Source organism: Notolepis coatsorum (assembly GCF_963971535.1).
Source record: "Notolepis coatsorum genome assembly, chromosome: 16".
Lineage (NCBI taxonomy): Eukaryota > Metazoa > Chordata > Actinopteri > Aulopiformes > Paralepididae > Notolepis > Notolepis coatsorum.
The window spans coordinates 11,666,259-11,687,729 of NC_140180.1; the positions used below are offsets into that span (position 1 = coordinate 11,666,259).

General features: G+C 45.4%; 1 protein-coding gene across 1 annotated transcript in view; it reads left to right on the forward strand.

Moving 5' to 3' along the window:
* Positions 1-21,471, forward strand: part of LOC311242882 (kelch-like protein 3) — an 80,883-nt gene that overhangs the window by 37,297 nt on the left and 22,115 nt on the right. The window contains exons 6-11 of the mRNA XM_084331947.1: positions 1,137-1,246; positions 2,016-2,201; positions 5,160-5,258; positions 6,906-7,055; positions 10,180-10,297; positions 12,072-12,269. Coding sequence (XP_084188073.1) covers positions 1,137-1,246; positions 2,016-2,201; positions 5,160-5,258; positions 6,906-7,055; positions 10,180-10,297; positions 12,072-12,269 — 861 coding nt within the window. The remainder of the gene's footprint in view (positions 1-1,136; positions 1,247-2,015; positions 2,202-5,159; positions 5,259-6,905; positions 7,056-10,179; positions 10,298-12,071; positions 12,270-21,471) is intronic.

Here is a 21,471-nt window from a genome sequence, read left to right on the forward strand (position 1 = left end):
GTAGGCTCAATGGCTGCCATACACTGGCACACATCACACTACACAATGGCGGAACGGCTCAGGAGACGGGGATTGATATCAGCCAATTAAGGGAAAGGGATGATTAGGTGGCCTTGATACTGGGTTGATACGATTCAGTCAGGACCTCGGTTTAGCATCTCATACGGTGATGCCGTAAAACAAGGGCATTGTTACTGACTAGTCCAGAGGACAGAGTGCCCCCTGCTGGACAACAACACCACTTTCCGACAACAGCCTTGACCGGGGCTCGAACCGGTGATCTTCCGATCATGAGTCCGGAGCTCTACTCATGTAGCCACACTGCCGGTTGTAATTCTGGATGCCGAATGTAAGACTGTGGAATGTCCCCACAGCCTGTGTGTGTGTGTGTGTGTGTGTGTGTGTGTGTGTGTGTGTGTGTGTGTGTGTGTGTGTGTGTGTGTGTGTGTGTGTGTGTGTGTGTGTGTGTGTGTGTGTGTGTGTGTGTGTGTGTGTGTGTGTGTGTGTGTGTGTGTGTGTGTGTGTGTGTGTGTGTGTGTGTGTGTGTGTGTGTGTGTGTGTGTGTGTGTGTGTGTGTGTGTGTGTGTGTGTGTGTGTGTGTGTGTGTGTGTGTGTGTGTGTGTGTGTGTGTGTGTGTGTGTGTGTGTGTGTGTGTGTGTGTGTGTGTGTGTGTGTGTGTGTGTGTGTGTGTGTGTGTGTGTGTGTGTGTGTGTGTGTGTGTGTGTGTGTGTGTGTGTGTGTGTGTGTGTGTGTGTGTGTGTGTGTGTGTGTGTGTGTGTGTGTGTGTGTGTGTGTGTGTGTGTGTGTGTGTGTGTGTGTTCGATCCTTGGTAAGATAATAATGAATATTAATAATAATAAACTTTATTTGTATAGCACATACTATAATTGCAGCTCAAAGTGCTTCACAGCAGTCCAAAAAAAAGACGGGCATAAAATTAGCACAAAATTGGCAGATCAAGAGCAATGCATGAATTGCAGACATAAAACGAGTATAAAACGAGCATCAAAATAGAACATAGTTCTTCACATTAGGATCTAACATCCCAATAGGCCTCTTTTGTTTACGGTTTGATCCATTTGAAAATAGACTAATAAAAGTCTACTATGTCGTCCTGTGTGTCTGTGTCCCCACAGAGCAGCACTTCTGTGACGTGATGCAGGTGGAGGAGTTCCTGGGTCTGTCCCTCCAGCAGGTCTGCAGCCTCATCGCCAGCGACAAGCTCACCGTCTCCACAGAGGAGAAGGTAAGGAAGGAGCTGTGGCTAGGGATGTCCGATATTATCGGCCGACATTTACTTACCCAGGCAAGCAAGTAAGAACAAATTCTTATTTTATTTATTGTCAAAATTATGCATAATGTTGTGTTAATTTCACGGCAAGAGATATGTAAGGGATAATGTATAGCTACGAGGTCATTGTCGCAAAATAATTGACCGACACGGAGTTTAAAATACCGAGGCGCCTCGCCGAGGTGTTCTAAACGTAGTGAAGGTCAATTATTTTGCGACAATGACCGAGCTATACATTATCCCGCTTATTACATGGCTAACTTACTAACAATATACCTACCGGTAATTTATTTTACACCATCGACAAGACGAGATCAAATGCAGACGCAGTTGTTCTGTGGCTCCGTCCGCTGTCAGCCCAAATAAAGTTATTATTATCGCCGCCAGGTGTGTGGACTGATTGCACTGATGTCAGTGGGCTTGATTGCTACAGCTGCGCACAGCGGTCATTATTGCTCGGCAGAGGTCCGTTATCGAGTAATAACGGACCTCTGACGAGCGCTATTGACCAATCACAATCAAGCATTTCGGCGAATGTGAAAACGCCATGTAATAAGTAATGTTAATTACCTGAAATTATTCAGTTTTTTGGGGGGGTAAGCCCTGCATATTGGTTGATATCGGTATCGGAAATTAAGAGTTGGACAATATCGGTATATCGGATATCGGTAAAAAAGCCAATATCGAACATCCCTAGCTGTGAGTCCCTGGTCCACTTCAACAGAACCTCCCTGCTGCTACTGAGAGCTGTGAGCCCCTGGTCCACTTCAACAGAACCTCCCTGCTGCTACTGAGAGCTGTGAGCCCCTGGTCCACTTCAACAGAACCTCCCTCTGCTACTGAGAGCTGTGAGCCCCTGGTTCCACTTCAACAGAACCTCCCTGCTGCTACTGAGAGCTGTGAGCCCCTGGTCCACTTCAACAGAACCTCCCTGCTGCTACTGAGAGAGCTGTGAGCCCCTGTCCACTTCAACAGAACCTCCCTGCTGCTACTGAGAGAGCTGGAGCCCCCTGGTCCACTTCAACAGAACCTCCTGCTGTTGGCACAGTTATAGAGCTGCTGGCCACAGTATAGAGCTGCTGGTCACAGTTATAGAGCTGCTGGTCACAGTTATAGAGCTGCTGGTCACAGTTATAGAGCTGCTGGTCACAGTTATAGAGCTGCTGGTCACAGTTATAGAGCTTGCTGGTCACAGTTATAGAGCTGCCTGGTCACAGTTATAGAGCTGCTGGTCACAGTATTGAGCTGCTGGTCACAGTCATAGAGCTGCTGGTCACAGTTATAGAGCTGCTGGTCACAGTTATAGAGCTGCTGGTCACAGTATAGAGCTGCTGGTCACAGTTATAGAGCTGCTTGGTCACAGTCATAGAGCTGCTGGTCCACAGTTATAGAGCTGCTGGTCACAGTTATAGAGCTGCTGGTCACAGTTATAGAGCTGCTGGTCACAGTTATAGAGCTGCTGGTCACAGTTATAGAGGCTGCTGGTCACAGTATAGAGCTGCTGGTCACAGTCATAGAGCTGCTGGTCACAGTTATAGAGCTGCTGGTCACAGTTATAGAGCCTGCTGGTCACAGTTATAGAGCTGCTGGTCACAGTATAGAGCTGCTGGTCACAGTTATAGAGCTGCTGGTCACAGTTATAGAGCTGCTGGTCACAGTATAGAGCTGCCTGGTCACAGTCATAGAGCTGCTGGTCACAGTCATAGAGCTGCTTGGTCACAGTCATAGAGCTGCTGTCACAGTTTCACATAGAGCTGCTCGGTGTCACAGTCATAGAGCTGCTGGTCACGTCATAGAGCTGCTGGTCACAGTCATAGAGCTGCTGGTCACAGTTATAGAGCTGTTGGTCACAGTTATAGAGCTGCTGGTCACAGGTATAGAGCTGCTGGGCACAGTATAGAGCTGTTGGTCACAGTAAAGAGCTGCTGGTCACAGTATAGAGCTGCTGGTCACAGTCATAGGGAGGTGTAGTGGTCACGTCATTGCTGTTTCCGGCCGGTCCACCTCGCAAAATATTTCCCCATTGCCCATTCTAAATTGTCTCGGTTAAAACAAATAAAGCATGGACATTTGCACGGTGTACCTTTTCTGTGTGTATTCATCCACAATCTATAGCTCAACATGAAAATATTCGCAATTAACCGTAATAAAAAAATCGCTGAATTTAATTTCAACCAAAAACAATAATGTTAGTGAGAGAAGGGAACCTCATTTTGTGCAAAAATGGAAAGCTTTGCAGAATTGTTACAATAGCCGATAATCCATTTTCCCAATGATGAATCCCCCCTATAGCGTGGTCGGGGTGGACCCCGCCGGCGGTCCAGAGGGACGTCAGACTGCTGCCGGTCTAAGCTATAGAGTTGCTGGTCACAGGCTAAACATTTTAAATCTCACCCCTCAACAATCACAATTAAGTATTCAACACGGGTGTTGTTTAGGCAGGTGAATAGTCTGATTCATTGATTATTTATAAGCTATTAATTTATTTGCATCATGCCCAGACATGGCAGTCAAACGTACTTCAAGTACGATTTCCTTTTGAATTGAACACATTTGGTATTATCTAGGGATGCTCATATTGGCTTTTTTACCGATACCGATATACCAATATTGTCCAACTCTTAATTTCCGATACCGATATCAACCGATATCAACCGATACCGATATATGCAGGGTTTCCCCCCCAAAAAATGGAATAATTTCAGTTAATTAACATTACATATCTCTTGTTGTGGAATTAACACAACATTATGCATACTTTTGACAATAAATAAAATCAGAATTTGTTCTTACTTGCTTGCCTGGGTAAATAAAGGTTAAGAAATGTAAAAAAAAAAAAAAAAAAAATTGAAAACCGATACCGATATTTTCCGATATCACATTTTAATGCCGATATCGGCCGATAAAAATCGGTAGGGCCAATAATATCGGACATCCCTAGTATTATCGTTGCAAACAAGGGACTGAACTGGAACCCTTGCGCGGCGTCACATGGGTCTGCTGCTTGCTGTCGGCCGAGGAGCAGCCAGAGATAGGTCAGAGCACCTGTCTGTCACGCTGGGGCCAGGTGGACGGTGTGACGGGCTCTGATAGGTCAGAGCACCTGTCTGTCACGCTGGGGCCAGGTGACGGTGACGGGCTCTGATAGTGTCAGAAGCAGCGTCTAACCAGCTGCTTGATGTCTCGAGTCAGAGAGACACACAGAGAGACAGGCCTCCTGACTGACGGTGGCTCGGGAGGTAGAGGGCTCGTCTGGTAATCGGAAGGAATTAGAAGGTTAGAATCCGGACTCCTCCCGGCACGCCTGTATGCCTTCTACAACATAACTGCATTTCCACGTCTCTGATTGGCCAGGTCATTTCTGGTCATGTGACATGTACGCCAATCGTGGGACCGCAAGTTTCTACAATGGTTAAGCTTAGGCACTCTTCGAAGTTGGTTAAGGTTAGAGTTTGTCTTAGAGCAGGGCGATAGAACGCCAGGTAGTTTGGCAGGCTGTTAGACCCGGAAATAGCGCAGAACTTGCTGTCCCACGATTGGCGCACATAGTCACATGACCTGGCCAATCAGAGCGCCAAACCCGAACGCGGAAATGCAGTTCCGTCGTCGAAGGCATACATGCCTCCCGGCAGTGTGTCGAGGACAAGACACTTAAAGGGGGCACTTCACTAAAAAAGATAATGCAGATTTATTTTGCACATAATCTCACACACATCCAAAAACTCAACACTCAAATATAATCATTTTTTTTTACCATATCTGTAGATACAATAAGAATATTGACCTTCTCTCTCTCTTCTCTCTCTCTCTCTCTCTCTCTCTCTCTCTCTCTCTCTCTCTCTCTCAGGTGGTATGAGAGCGATGATAGCGTGTGATTAAACATGATAAGGACGCTCGTCTGGAACACATGCCCAAGCTGATGGAGCATGTCAGGTTACCACTGCTGTCTAGAGACTACCTGGTGCAGGTAACCTCTCCTCTCCTCTCCTCTCCCCCCCCTCTCCTCTCCTCTCCTCTCCTCTCCTCTCCTCTCCTCTCCTCTCCTCTCCTCTCCTCTCCTCTCCTCTCCTCCCCTCTGCTCTCTTCTCCCCTTTCTCTCCATCCCTCTCCTCTCCTCTTCACCCCTCTCCACCCCTCTGCTCTCTTCTCCCCTTTCTCTCCACCCCTCTCCTCTTCACCCCTCTCCTCTCCTCTCCTCTCCTCTCCTCTCCTCTCCTCTCCTCTCCTCTCCTCTCCTCTCCTCTCCTCTTCACCCCTCTCCACCCCTCTGCTCTCTTCTCCTCTCCTCTCCTCTCCTCTCCTCTCCTCTCCTCTCCTCTCCTCTCCTCTCCTCTCCTCTCCTCTCAATCAGATTGTGGCTACTTGGATTTTAAATGAAAGATTAAGGAAACAAGACAAATCCTCAGTGATCAAGATGCTTATTTGTCAGGCACGTGTTCTACAACACAAAATATTGAAAACGTTGCACAAAGTATTCTCAATCTCTTATTTCAGAAGCAAAAAATTGCCCAAGCATTTGCATGTATCTGATTTGTGTGCAGTAGTTGCATACTAGGGGTCGGGGAAAACTGCTATACATTGCGATATTTTGCGTGCTGATATAATTAAAAGAATAGAAATAAAATAATAATATAAAATAATGACTGATGATTACTGATTGGAGTGAGGTGAACAGACTGAAAACATTATCTTATTAGATAAAACGGATGATGTATATATTTATTTATTGCAGACATTGAAAACGTTTTCCTTTTGGGGACATCATTTGCAGTTGAAAAAAATTATATAAACAATATTGTCACAATATTGTGATAATATCACATCGTATCTGGTGATTCCTACCCCTATTACATACGTAGCAGATCATAATAATAATAATAATAATCCTCTTCCCGTTTTAAAATAATACAGAATCCTCTTCCCAGGTAGGCCTCTCTATAGCCTACCCATCCTTAACCCTTTCACTGCCACACTACAGAAGGTTAACCCTTTACTATCACACTACCGTCAAGCATGAAGGCCAGAAGTATGTCGGAGGAACACGTACACGGCCCGGCCCGGCCCGACCCGACCCGACCCAGGGCAGTGGCCAATCGTGGCTCTCTACGCCATCCACGTCAGCTTGTGTCGATTTGATTGTAATCTTTGGCCAGCTGCGTCTGCAAGCTCACCGCAACCTTCGTAACCACTTTGACGTCCGAGTATAAATTAGGCATAAGAGTGTCATTGGATGACGACGGATGCCTTTGTCCGGGGGGGGGGGGGGCTGATTGTCCAGTGATCGACTGATAATCTACTGGTAGCTCTCAAAGACATGGTTGCCCACCTCCTGCCATCTCACATCGTAGAAAATACAGTATAATCGACCACAATAATCTGTGGTTTGTGCTGCTGTGGGCATAATAGAGACTGACTCCAGTGTTCTTTTATTTTATATTAGAATATATACATAACATAGAAAATGTATATCCCGGGCCGTATTTCTATTATTCGTGACTTTTGTTTTTGTCTACCTTAAAGGTTTACGGTTTACCGTGAGCGATTTGTAGTGCCAAATTTCCCTCGGGGGTGAATGAAGTATTTCTCTTCTCTCCTCTTCTCTTCTCCGTGTCAGATCGTGGAGGAGGAGGCCCTGATAAAGAACAACAACACCTGCAAAGACTTCCTGATAGAAGCCATGAAGTACCACCTGCTGCCCGCCGACCAGAGACACCTCATCAAGACCGACCGCACACGCCCACGCACACCCATCAGCCTGCCCAAGGTCTCTCTCTCTCTCTCTCTCTCTCTCTCTCTCTCTCTCTCTCTCTCTCTCTCTCTCTCTCTCTCTCTCTCTCTCTCTCTCTCTCTCTCTCTCTCTCTCTCTCTCTCTCTCTCTCTCTCTCTCTCTCTCTCTCTCTCTCTCTCTCTCTCTCTCTCTCTCTCTCTCTCTATCTCACGCACACCCACTCAATGCGTTAGCTACTGTACTGTTAAACACATACACTCGCGCACACACACACACATTTTGCCCCCGCACCTCGAGACCGGACTGTATTTACTGTGGTATCGATATTGAGGATGAGTTTCATTTGATGTTTTATTGTCCACTATACTATGAGTTGTGTAAAAAGTTATTTGACGGGTGTAAAAAAAAACCTTGAGTTACTGTGGTTGAGTGATGCAGAGATAGACTAAAATGTTTTTTTGATCACAGGGTTTTTGCTCTTGCTGAATATTTAGAGAAAGCTTGGGATAAACGCACGAAAATAACATACATGTGATGTATCTTGGCCTCTGATGGTGTGCAGCACGGTGTAGCTTAGACACCTTGGGAGGTGATTGTTTTAAAAAAAAAATTGTATCCACTTTTTCTCCCATTTTCTATTTTTTCTCCCATCCCAATTTCGTATCATCCAATTCAACCCTCCCCTGTCACGAACGCTGTTTCTTGCCTCCCACAAGCCGGCTGCAATGTGGACTAAGTCATACATAGCACAAGTCCCCTCCGGTACTCGAGGTAACAGCAGTCGCATCTTTTCACCTGCGCAGCTCGATCTCTCAGTGGCGAGGAGTAACGCGTGGGAGGCTCACGCTGCCCCCCGACACTTCCTGATTCTACTGCGCAGGCACACCAACCGACCTGTAGGAGTCGCTGTCCACAACGCCCGATCGCCACCCATCAGTTTCCCACCCCCTAATACTGCCAATATGTATTAGTACGGACGACCAGCTAAACTGAAAGCAATGTGGAGCGCTGGGCAGGCGAGCCCAGCGTCTCCGCATTTGTGGCGAACGCCTTGCCCACTACGCCACGTAGCCGCGCTCCCTCTTTCTATATATATGTGTGTCACTCACGCACACACGCACACACACACACACACACACATGCATGCACACACAAATCATCATCTAACCAGACTGAATCAGGCCACCCTCTCTGACAGACTCTTCATTCCTGTGATGTAGTGATGTATAGTCTATAATCAATATTCATACTAACTTGTGATGTAGTGATGTATAGTCTATAATCAATATTCATACTAACTTGTGATGTAGTGATGTATAGTCTATAATCAATATTCATACTAACTTGTGATGTAGTGATGTATAGTCTATAATCAATATTCATACTAACTTGTGATGTAGTGAATTATAGACTATAATCAATATTCTTACTAACTTCTGATGTAGTGAATTATAGACAATATTCTTACTAACTTGTGATGTAGTGATGTATAGTCTATAATCAATATTCATACTAACTTGTGATGTAGTGAATTATAGACTATAATCAATATTCTTACTAACTTCTGATGTAGTGAATTATAGACAATATTCTTACTAACTTGTGATGTAGTGAATTATAGACTATAATCAATATTCTTACTAACTTGTGATGTAGTGAATTATAGACTATAATCAATATTCTTACTAACTTCTGATGTAGTGAATTATAGACAATATTCTTACTAACTTCTGATGTAGTGAATTATAGACTATAATCAATATTCGTACTAACTTCTGAGGTAGTGATTTATAGTCTATAATCAATATTCTTACTAACTTGTGATGTAGTGAATTCTAGACAATAACCAATATTCTTACTAACTTCTGATGTAGTGAATTATAGACAATAACTAATATTCTTACTAACTTCTGAGGTAGTGAATTATAGACCATAATCAATATTCTTACTAACTTCTGAGGTAGTGAATTCTAGACAATTTAAATTTTTTACATTTTACATTTAGTCATTTAGCTGACGCTTTTATCCAAAGCGACTTACAAGTTCTGTACGACAAGTCATCAGGAAGGAAGGGCACAACTCTAGCACCTGAGTAACAATGTTCATCAAAGTGTTGAGTGCTACAGTGTAGGTTAGTTTATTAGGACAAGTGCATGACAGTAAGGTTAGTTAGGGTTAGATAGTTTTTTTTTTTTTTTTTTTTTAAATTCAGACAATAACCAATATTCTTACTAACTTCTGATGTAGTGAATTATAGACCATAATCAATATTGTTATTTCTGTGGATACACATTAATTGCGTAGTTAGTTTCTCCTGGCTGGGGGTGTACAGTAAACAGTAGTTAGTTTCTCCTGGCTGGGGGTGTACAGTAAACAGTAGTTGGTTTCTCCTGGCTGGGGGTGTACAGTAAACAGTAGTTAGTTTCTCCTGGCTGGGGGTGTACAGTAAACAGTAGTTAGTTTCTCCTGGCTGGGGGTGTACAGTAAACAGTAGTTAGTTTCTCCTGGCTGGGGGTGTACAGTAAACAGTAGTTAGTTTCTCCTGGCTGGGGGTGTACAGTAAACAGTAGTTGGTTTCTCCTGGCTGGGGGTGTACAGTAAACAGTAGTTAGTTTCTCCTGGCTGGGGGTGTACAGTAAACAGTAGTTAGTTTCTCCTGGCTGGGGGGGTACAGTAAACAGTAGTTAGTTTCTCCTGGCTGGGGGTGTACAGTAAACAGTAGTTGGTTTCTCCTGGCTGGGGGTGTACAGTAAACAGTAGTTAGTTTCTCCTGGCTGGGGGTGTACAGTAAACAGTAGTTGGTTTCTCCTGGCTGGGGGTGTACAGTAAACAGTAGTTGGTTTCTCCTGGCTGGGGGGGTACAGTAAACAGTAGTTGGTTTCTCCTGGCTGGGGGTGTACAGTAAACAGTAGTTAGTTTCTCCTGGCTGGGGGTGTACAGTAAACAGTAGTTAGTTTCTCCTGGCTGGGGGTGTACAGTAAACAGTAGTTAGTTTCTCCTGGCTGGGGGTGTACAGTAAACAGTAGCAGTCTTTCTCTCTCTCACCCACACCACACATAGCGAGCACACATGACATTACAATGAACACATACACATTCACTCTCCAACTGTTCTTTATTATGTCTCAATGTCCTGTGTGTGTGTGTGTGTGTGTGTGTAGGTGATGATAGTGGTAGGGGGACAGGCTCCTAAAGCCATCCGCAGTGTGGAGTGTTATGACTTCCAAGAAGACCGTTGGTTCCAAGTAGCCGACCTTCCCTCCAGACGCTGTCGAGCTGGTGAGTGTGTGTGTGTGTGTGTGTGTGTGTGTGTGTGTGTGAGAGTGTGTGTGTGTGTGTGTGTGTGTGTGTGTGTGTTGGGGGTTGCCAATAGGGATGCATCAGTATCGGTCAATATCAGTGATTTTCTTTCATCTTTTCTCCCATCCCCCAATTCAGTCGTTATGCCAATTTGCTTCCTGGTCATTGCGCTGTGAATAGATCAATTATAGATAGATGGATAACGTTAGATTATCCATAGTTAGATGATGATAGATGGATAGATAACATTAGATAGATAGATTATAGACAGATAGATAGGTGGGTTATATAGATGGACAGATACATGGGTTATAGATGGACAGATATATAGGTTATAGATATATAGGTTATAGGGGCGGCTGGGTGGCGCAGCGGACATTGCGCTCGTCACCAATGCAAGAGACGCCGGTATCGGATCCGGCTGTCAGCGTTGCCTCCGGCTTTGGCCGGCCGTCATACTAATAATAATAATAATAATGGATTGGATTTATATAGCGCTCTTCGTGACACCCCAGAGACCCCAGAGCGCTTACAGAGTCCATTATTCGTTCATACACAGTCATCCCGGTGGTGGTAAGCTACAATTGCAGCCAGAGCTGCCCTGAGGCAGACTCACGGAAGCGTGGCGAATAATCAACGCCTACGGCCCCTCCGACCACCACCAACATTCATACACATGCATACACGTTCATACGAGGCAAGTAGGTTAAGTGTCTTGCCCAAGGACACAACGGCAGTGGGATGGACATGGGCTTGAGCGGGATTCGAACCACCAACCCTTCGATCATTGGACGACCCGCTCTACCCCTGAGCCACGCCGCCCCACAATTGGCAGAGTTAGCGGGTGGGAAGTCGATGGGTGGTAATCTGGACGTTGTAAACGGCGACTCCTACAGGTCGGTTGGGGGACGCCTGCACAGCAGAGACGGGAAAATGGCGGGGGCAGTGTGAGCCTCCCACGCGTTACTCCTCGCTAAATGAGAGTCCGCGCTGGCAGGTGAAAAGATGCGACTGGCTGCCTACACATGTATCGGAGGGGACATGTGATGGGCTTCTATCCTCCCTACGACCGGCCAGTGAGGGGCACATGCGAGCAACGATCAAGACAGGGGAGGGGAGAATTGGCACGGCTAAATCGGGATGGGAGAAAAAAAGAAAAAGAAAGTGGATTAAAAAAAATATATAGGTTATAGATGATATATAGCTTATAGATATATAGGTTATAGATAGACAGATGGGTTATAGATAGACGGATATATAGGTTATAGATAGACTGACAGATATATAGGTTATATATAGACAGATAGATGGGTTATATACAGATGGATATATAGGTTATAGATAGACAGATATATAGGTTATAGATAGACTGATTGATAGGTTATAGACAGATCAGATGGATATATAGGTTATAAATCGACAGATGGGTTATAGACAGATGGATATATAGGTTATAGATCGACAGATGGGTTATAGACAGATGGATATATAGGTTATAGATGGACAGATATATAGGTTATAGATAGACTGATAGATAGGTTATAGACGGATGGATATATAGGTTATAGATCGACAGATGGGTTATAGACAGATGGATATATAGGTTATATAGACAGATAGATGGGTTATAGACAGATGGATATATAGGTTATAGATAGACAGATATATAGGTTATAGATAGACGGATAGATAACTTACAGATGGGCCAGAAGGTTCTAACCTCTCTCTCTCTCTCTCTGTGTCCTCCCTCCAGGCGTGGTGTTCATGTCGGGCCGTGTCTACGCAGTAGGAGGCTTCAACGGCTCTCTGAGGGTGCGGACGGTGGACATGTACGACGGTGTGAGGGACCAGTGGAGCGCGGTGGCCAGCATGCAGGAGAGACGGAGCACGCTGGGGGCAGCCGTCCTGGCAGAGCAGCTGTACGCGGTGGGGGGCTTCGATGGCAGCACAGGTAATATATATATACTGTATATATACACACAGAGCACAGGTAATATATATAATATATACTGTATATATATATACACACACAGAGCACAGGTAATATATATAATATATACTGTATATATATACACACAGCACAGGTAATATATATAATATATACTGTATATATATACACACAGAGCACAGGTAATATATATAATATATACTGTATATATATACACACACAGCACAGGTAATATATATAATATATACTGTATATATATACACACAGAGCACAGGTAATATATATAATATATACTGTATATATATATACACACAGCACAGGTAATATATATAATATATACTGTATATATATACACACAGAGCACAGGTAATATATATAATATATACTGTATATATATACACACAGAGCACAGGTAATATGCAGATTGAGTTGTTTTGCTTTTTGTTATTGTTTGTTGTATTCATTGCATGTTCGAAATAAAGACTTCAAAATCAAAAAAAATCAAATCAATATATACTGTATATATATACACACAGAGCACAGGTCATATATATATACTGTATATATACACACAGAGCACAGGTAATATATATATACACACAGAGCACAGGTAATATATATAATATATACTGTATATATATACACACACAGCACAGGTAATATATATAATATATACTGTATATATATACACACAGAGCACAGGTAATATATATAATATATACTGTATATATATATACACACAGCACAGGTAATATATATAATATATACTGTATATATATACACACAGAGCACAGGTAATATATATAATATATACTGTATATATATACACACAGAGCACAGGTAATATGCAGATTGAGTTGTTTTGCTTTTTGTTATTGTTTGTTGTATTCATTGCATGTTCGAAATAAAGACTTCAAAATCAAAAAAAATCAAATCAATATATACTGTATATATATACACACAGAGCACAGGTCATATATATATACTGTATATATACACACAGAGCACAGGTAATATATATATACACACAGAGCACAGGTAATATATATATATACTGTATATATATACACACGCACACACTCACTTTAAACAAACAAACACACTGCAGCACCCACTCTCCACACTTTAGATCACCTAAACACACTTTATATTTATTGATAAAGGATTTGCACTACAACTCGTACACCTTACTGTAAATTGTACTTAAATTGTACCTCATCCCATTTCTGCTTTGCACTATATAGTATTGTATTAGTACACTGCATAGTATTGTATATTATATGGTAACTCGGTTACGTCTATTCTGCATCGAACATTGTACATATGTCTATACTGAAGACTGTGACCTCATTTTTTACTTCTAATTTACATGCTATACTATGTTATTTCATACTTATCTTGTCTAGCACAGTCTCTGGAACGTAACAGTAAGAAGCATTTTGTATAAAAGTATTCTGTACTTCTGTATGACAACTAATAAAGAAACTTGAAACTTGAAACTTGAACACAGAGCACAGGTAATATATATATACTGTATATATACACACAGCACAGGTAATATATATAATATATACTGTATATATATACACACAGAGCACAGGTAATATATATAATATATACTGTATATATATACACACAGAGCACAGGTCATATATATATACTGTATATATACACACAGCACAGGTAATATATATAATATATACTGTATATATATTAGAGGTGGGCATAGATTACATTTTTTTATCTAGATTAATCTATCTGCAATCCTGGAGTTAATCTAGATTAAAATGGCTCATTTGAAGTCTGCCGAAGGCATTCAAAATATGTGTGTTCTACCTAGGGATGGGTATCGTTAGGATTTTATCGATACTAGTACCCTTATCGATACTGCTTAACGGTTCGGTACTTTATCGACATTGCTTTATTATTTATAACTTTATAAATAAATATTATTTCTTCAGCAACAGCAGCAGCAATGTTCTTTTATATAACTTTATAAATAAATATAATAAATAAATATTATTTCTTCAACAGCAGCAACAATGTTTTAAATGTGTCTGAATTATAGACTTTTTATAATAAACAACAAATGTAAGATAAAAAAAAAACTATATACACTGAATGATTAGTTGTCACTTAAAGCCCTTGGACTCCAATGTAGAGAAGGGGTGCAGGCCTTTGACAACAAACGTTAGGTTATGACTATAACCAAGTTCTGTTAGTATAGCGACGCTCGGCATCGCTCTCTGCACTATCTCGCATACGTGCACGCGCACTGAATAAAGACCACAATGTACCTTTAATCCCAATATTCGTCTGACCACACCCCTATCAGCTTACCCATATAAGCAGGGGTGGGGCCACCCACTCTCCTCCTTCCCAAGCTTTCGCCACAAGGCGAGGTCAAAGGCTGCAGCGGCGTCGGATGCCGAGCGTCGCTATACTAACAGAACTTGGTTATAGTCATAACCTAACGTTCTGTATCGTATCGCTCTCGCTCGGCATCGCTCTCTGCACAAGGGAGGCCGAGCGAGAGCCAACGGCCGACAAATACACCCCGCTGACAGCCCCCCACAAACCATCAGAACAGGGAGGGCCGAGCCCCCCCGACCCACCCTAATGGCGGGCACCCCCCCTATTAGGGGCTTCACGGGAGGGCGACGGACCCGACCGTGCGAAGAGGCACTCAAGCAACTCAACGCACAGGGTGAGCAGACCGTGGCTTGACCCCACGACTACACACACGCACAACCCGCATGCCACCCGGGAACGAACGGAGGAACAACCTCGTTACTGCCCCCAGAATCACGGGGTCAAGGGCAAACCCAACCCCGTGGCAAGGCCGTAGCAGCGGAGCACGAAGGAAGACCCAGACCCACCAAAAGGACTGGACTCCCTAGAATGGGGGCCCGGAGAAGTCCATGATGCCAGCATCAAGACCCCACCAGGTGGGCACGTAGTGCCCCGCCCCCCACATCGCCAGCGTATTCGGACAAAGGCCCCTCAGTTACTGCACCTGGTATTCCCAGGCGGAATCCCATCCAAGTACTAACCAGGCCAGAACCTGCTTAGCTTCCGAGATCGGACGAGATCGGGCGTGTTCAGGTTGGTATGGCCGTAAGCCGAGCGGGCCCTGTCCCCCCAATAGTACACCGCCTGGCACACTGACCCTGCAGAACAGGCAGTCAGCATGGCCGTAAGCACACAAAAAAGGTTAACCAACGGAAGCAGGCAGCGCACCGGGGAAAAACCAGGCAACAGGCTGTTAACCCTAGCCTGGAGACTGCGGACGAGACAGGCGCCAGAGGGGACAGCTGAACACAGCCGCCCCGGCGGAAGGAGCGTAAGCTGGCGGTGTTGCATGACCAAGCCTCCATTTAAAAACCCCCACCCAGAGGGGTCGAGGCAGAGAAGGCTGACACGATTGGCAGACGTCATGAACGTGCAGGGGCACCCTCAAACGGTGAACCCGGGAGTTGACACTGCACCAACACACCAGGGAATCAACCACCTCGGTGTTACCCAATGCGGTGGTTGTTCCTATAACCCCTCAAGAAAAAACTCCAAAACACACCTGCGGGTATACACCGGCTATACCGCAGTACAAGTGTTTCAGTTTCCAAAAAGGGTTAACCCAGGCCTACGGGTCGCAAACATCACTTCGGACCGGGCCTGGCGGTACGGGAAGCACAGGGTCACCAGAGGAGGTCAAAAAACCACCCCCACAAGCCCCTCTTCGCCATGCGTGAGAGAGGAGCGAAAAATAATGGAGAACCAGCCCCTAAGCACACCGTACTTGGTATTCCCAGGCGGTCTCCCAACCAAGTACTAACCAGGACCAACCTGTGTAGCGGCCGAGATCCAATGAGATCGAGCGCGTACAGAATGGCATGGCTGTAAGCCATGACGACAGTGCTGAGTAAAAACATACCCAACCAGGGTCTCCATAGCGCTTAACCCTGTGACACCCAGACCGACCTGGCATTTTTCCCCCTGAAAAAAGCCCAAGTCCCTCAGGGTACCAGAACAGCAGATCTGCATCCCCGGCGGACAACGGGTTCAACTGATCTGGACCAGCGTGACCAGAACCAGTCCCGTGCCCTAACCACGCCGACATGCCTACTCCAGGAGAAGGGCAGATATGCGTGTTGATCTTAACATGAAAAGAAGGCGCCACCCAGACGTTCGGACGAACCGCGCCTGGTGGCCCACCCCAAGGGCGTGAGACCCCACCACATATGTTCAGATCCATCCCGTCATCATCCCCCAGACATGAACGAGAATCCGTCGACAACCCACCCAGGTCATGGGATGTGGTCGTCGGAAGAGGAAAAACCCCCATCTCAGTTGCTTTATAAAAACGCTGTTTCAACCACAAGCAACCAAGGCGTGCCAGTCAATCGCCTGTTTACAGCGAGCTAGCACTATACGTGCGTCGGGACACACCCCCATCAATGAACAGGCTATTTAGACCTGTCATCGAATCCCCAAGGCGCCCAGGGGAACGACAAGAGGGGTGTGACACTCCCTAACTCCAACACTTCTGGAATAGAAAGAAGGAAGCATCAACAGTATGTATCCCAGTCTACACAGCCGGGGTAAAAAATGTTCACATTTTTACATCCCACCACCCTCCCATAGGAAAGAGACGGGGATCCCCAGAGAGACTTCCCACGCGAGCTGTACAGATTGAAAAGAATATATTGCACCTTGAGCCATGTAAAAAACTGGTTTTAGGGCCTCCGGGGAAGAGGCACTGAACCCATACACACTCAATAAACGAATTGAATCGAATATACATACAATAGAAAAGGACCCTTCTAGAGGGTCCACTCACTTTGACAATCTGAGGAGGAAGGCTCTGTACTCTGATGGAGGCTTCCTCACATGGAAGAAGGAGTCCGAACTCACAGAAGGCCTGAATAGGCGCTTGGTGAGGAGGAGCCCTGACCACCCCCCCTGAAAACAGATCCATCACATGGACCTGAACAGCACACGGAAGTCCTACCAACAGAGACGCGCACGGTGACGTACTCTATGGCGGGGGAATTCCTGCGGTGCACACGCCCAATATACCAGGCCGTGGGACCAGGAACTCCCTCCCCCCCCCCCCCCCCCCCCCCCCCGTAACGTGCCGAACCGCCACGTGACGGGAACCTTGAAGGACAGGGGGTGTACCCCTGACCGACAGAACAATGGGGAGAGGAAAGGTTACCAGTTCACCCCTTTACGACCCCACACCCATGATACGATGTAACGACAAAAAGAGAATATGACACAGTCATAGTCAGCTCTATGAAGCGTTTCACAGCTCCACACAGCGCATGAGCTAACCTGCTATCTGATTTTTACTAAGGAAAAACACAGAATAGAGAGGGCTCTAAGAACCCCGGTCCAACATACACATGTGCTTCTGTGGCCAGTACAACCCAGTTGTAGGTCACATGACACACACAACCCATCATCACCTACAAAAAATGGCAAAAAACACTCAACAGAGGAACGCCGTTTTTTTCACAATGAGAGAATACATCATTCTTGATTAGTATCGACCACAGGCCTTGCTAAGCACACATGACAGCAACCAAACCAATTTCCCTTTAGGAAATAAGTTTCTCCAGCAGATTTAGCACAACCTCAGCAATCAAGCTAAGAGTTACATCGTATCCCTACCACACAAAAGACACAATTAATGCACAACATGTCTGATAGGAGGATGAAAAAGTCCCCAGGGAACCGGGGGGGAAACACAATCCTCCTATTTTACCCTCAATACGGCCAGTTAAAACAGGAAAACCTGTTAATGTGTGAACACACTGTTCATTGTCATTACAGTCTGAGAAAGAACATTCTTTTACTCACTTGTCACCAAGCATAGCTTCATAGGTTAGTTACCTTAGTTGTGAGTACACGGCCGTGTTTCTCACACAACAACCAGATCATTACATCCCATTTGCACGGAGAAGCTAACTGCCAGTGACAAAAACAGCTCACACATAACCCGCAACGTATCCTAAATGCATTGTAGCAACACACGTTTTGGGAAAAACACCGTTATTCACAATACATTTAGCAAAGTAAAACCAGAAGACGTGTTATGAGGTCTGGTCAACCCCGTTCCTACCCGGAACGCAGATCAGCGAAGTGCAGTCACAGACACCGTAGGAAACACAGCCGCTCCTGTGTTGTCCGAACTGGGCAGCGTCACCGCCCCAACCCGCACTACAGTCCCCTGTTGATGCAACCTTGCCGTCCTGGCTCAGGGCAGGGTCGACGAAAACATCCCCTGTCAAGGATGACGTCGTGGTCAAGAGTGTAAAACATGTTAAAATCAAAGCACGTTCAACAGACTAGCATCAAGCTAACGGCCGCTCCAACCGTTTGGGTGCTACTGCTTCTGCTCGCGAGACGCCGATCTAACGACGCACGCGATCAGAAGCGAGCTCACGGCGGCGCGCGAGAAGCTAAGCTACCCCGCGCCAGGCCATAGCCATAGCAGCAAGCTAACGTTACCTAGCGACCACGACATGCTAGCCCCGCAGCTAACAGCTGACTGGCTAATAGTAGGCCCTAAGCAGGCCATGCAGCGATCCAGCAGGCTAACGCAGCAGTTAACAGCTGACTGGCTAACCGTAAGCTATGAACATGTAAACAATGACATAACACTCACCCAGACAGGCCGCCGTTCTGAACCTCTCCTCACTTTTTAAGAGAAAAGAGAAAACAAGATGTCAACACCGCTTCACAACGGTGACTTTACCACATCCGACGGAATCAGCACAGTACCAACTGGCCTGTGTAGCTGACTTTGAACATGAATCTGCCGCTATCGCACATTACATGCACATATCCCCTCGTGAAGGAATACTCTCATTTGGATATGAAAGATGGGGCCTTAACACGGTGACAGAGAGAATCCACTCGTCCAGAACACACAGGGATCACCAGTGTCAATGGTCGCGGCCCACTAGTTAAAACTATAATGGTCTTCAGACCAAGGCCTTCTGTCGCCTAGGTGGCTGAACAAAGGACCCTAGCCTGGGGCCGGTTTCCATAAACTTTGTCAAGTAGCCCCCATAGCACTAACAGACAAGTGGAGCCCGCCAGCAAACACTACTCACCCAACCTGGAACGCACCGCTTCTCACAACAGCGGCATGTCCGACAGTTCAGCTGTGGCCTGACAGGTTTCACCCCAACAAACACAGCAAGGAACTGCAGTTGAGAAGCATGCAGCGGCGTGCTCCCAATACGAAAACCGGTGGAGGGTTTTTAGAATGATCATCATCTTCCAGACACTCCAGTACGAAGACAATATCGCCGTATTTTCTCGAAAATAGTGAGAGAGAAAATAAAGATATGATGTCAACGTATCCTTGTTTCCCAAAGCTGCTCCTAAACCTTTCTTCCATCATGGTGTCAAGTGTGGGGATCTACCGAGGCACTTCTTCCTTGTGGTGAAAGCGAGAAGGAGGAGAGTGGGTGGCCCCACCCCTGCTTATATGGGTAAGCTGATAGGGGTGTGGTCAGACGAATATTGGGATTAAAGGTACATTGTGGTCTTTATTCAGTGCGCGTGCACGTATGCGAGATAGTGCAGAGAGCGATGCCGAGCGAGAGCGATACGATACAGAACTGGGTCACAGCCCTGTGACACTCGTTCACCCTATCCTCTGTCATCCTTCCTAGCTGCTAGGGTGAAGGGACTTGGCTGGGACCGGTGGTGGTAGAGGGAGGAGGGGTGGGCTGTGACGATCTATAAAAAGTTGTCATCTTTCAAATATATTTGTAGCTAAACAATTAGCTATGTAATTATATTTTATTTATTAGCCTATTCGTAATAATTCGTTATTAGCCTAGCTAACTCCGTATTATCTTGGCTTACCTGCAGTGGACGTGCATGGAGATGGAACACTGCGAGCAAAGCAGTCGAAAACGGTGCATTTCTGCAGACTAATGTTATGTTTTGACAACGGATGTTTTGACAAATTGCTTGTATTGCCACCCATACTTGCAAATGTTTTATTGCACTTGTGGCAACGTGCGTTGTCGGCATCGACTTTCGTAAAGTGTACCCATACTTTCGTTTAGTTCTCTCCGCCATGATGAGCGCAGAGCTCGGTCTGTGTGGCTGCGCGCTTCAGCAGCACAGAGCCACGGAGAGGCCCGCCCTTATTAAGTACCCGTATGTGTATGTGTGAGTGAGATTAACGGCGTACATTTTTTTAACGTGCGATAATAGTCCGGCGTTAACGCAGCACGTTAACGGCCCAGCTCTAATATATACACACAGAGCACGGGGAATATATACAGAGCAGCTGTATGCGGTGGGGGGCTTCGATGGCAGCACAGGTATATATATAATATATATATATATACACAGAGCACAGGTAATATATATAATATATACTGTATATATATACACACAGAGCACAGGTAATATATATATATATACACAGATCAGCTGTATGTGGTGGGGGGCTTCGATGGCAGCACAGGTATATATATGATACAAGATACAAGATACTTTAATGCCACACAACGATGGTTGGTGGTAATTGTTTTCGGTACAGATTGTTAAACACTGGTTACATCAACATGAAACAGACATCAAACATCAAAAACGCCCCCCTCCCACCTCCCAATCCCCACAATAAATACATATATACATAAATACATATAGGACAGTCACGGTAACAGTGTCAGTCAGTGACCGATGCTTGCCCGTCTGTGCAAAGGGGGGCGGGCCAGGGTGTTCAGTGTTCGGACTGTTGTGGGGAAAAAACTGTTTGTGAAGCGTGTGTGTTAGAATGGACCTGTAGCGACCTGAGGGCATGCGCTGGAATAAGTGGTGTGCTGGGTGAGAGGGGTCGTTGACTATTTTACCAGAGCGGGTGACTGTGCGTGAGGTGTAGATGGAGTCCAGAGAGGGGAGGGGGCAGCCAATTATTTTGGAGGCTGTCTTGATGATGCGTTGGAGTTTGTGTTTGGTGTGTTTATCAATGGAATGGTGATGTATGAGGTGAGGATGCTTTGAATTATGGCAGTGTAGAATTGGACCAGCAGGTGTTGTTGGACTCTGTACTTCCTCAGTTGCCTGAGGAAGTACAGGCGCTGCTGCAGTGGTGTTAATGTCCCATTTGAGTTTATTGCTGATGTGGGTGCCGAGGAACTTGAATGATTCAGTTAGGGTTATGGGTTGGTCT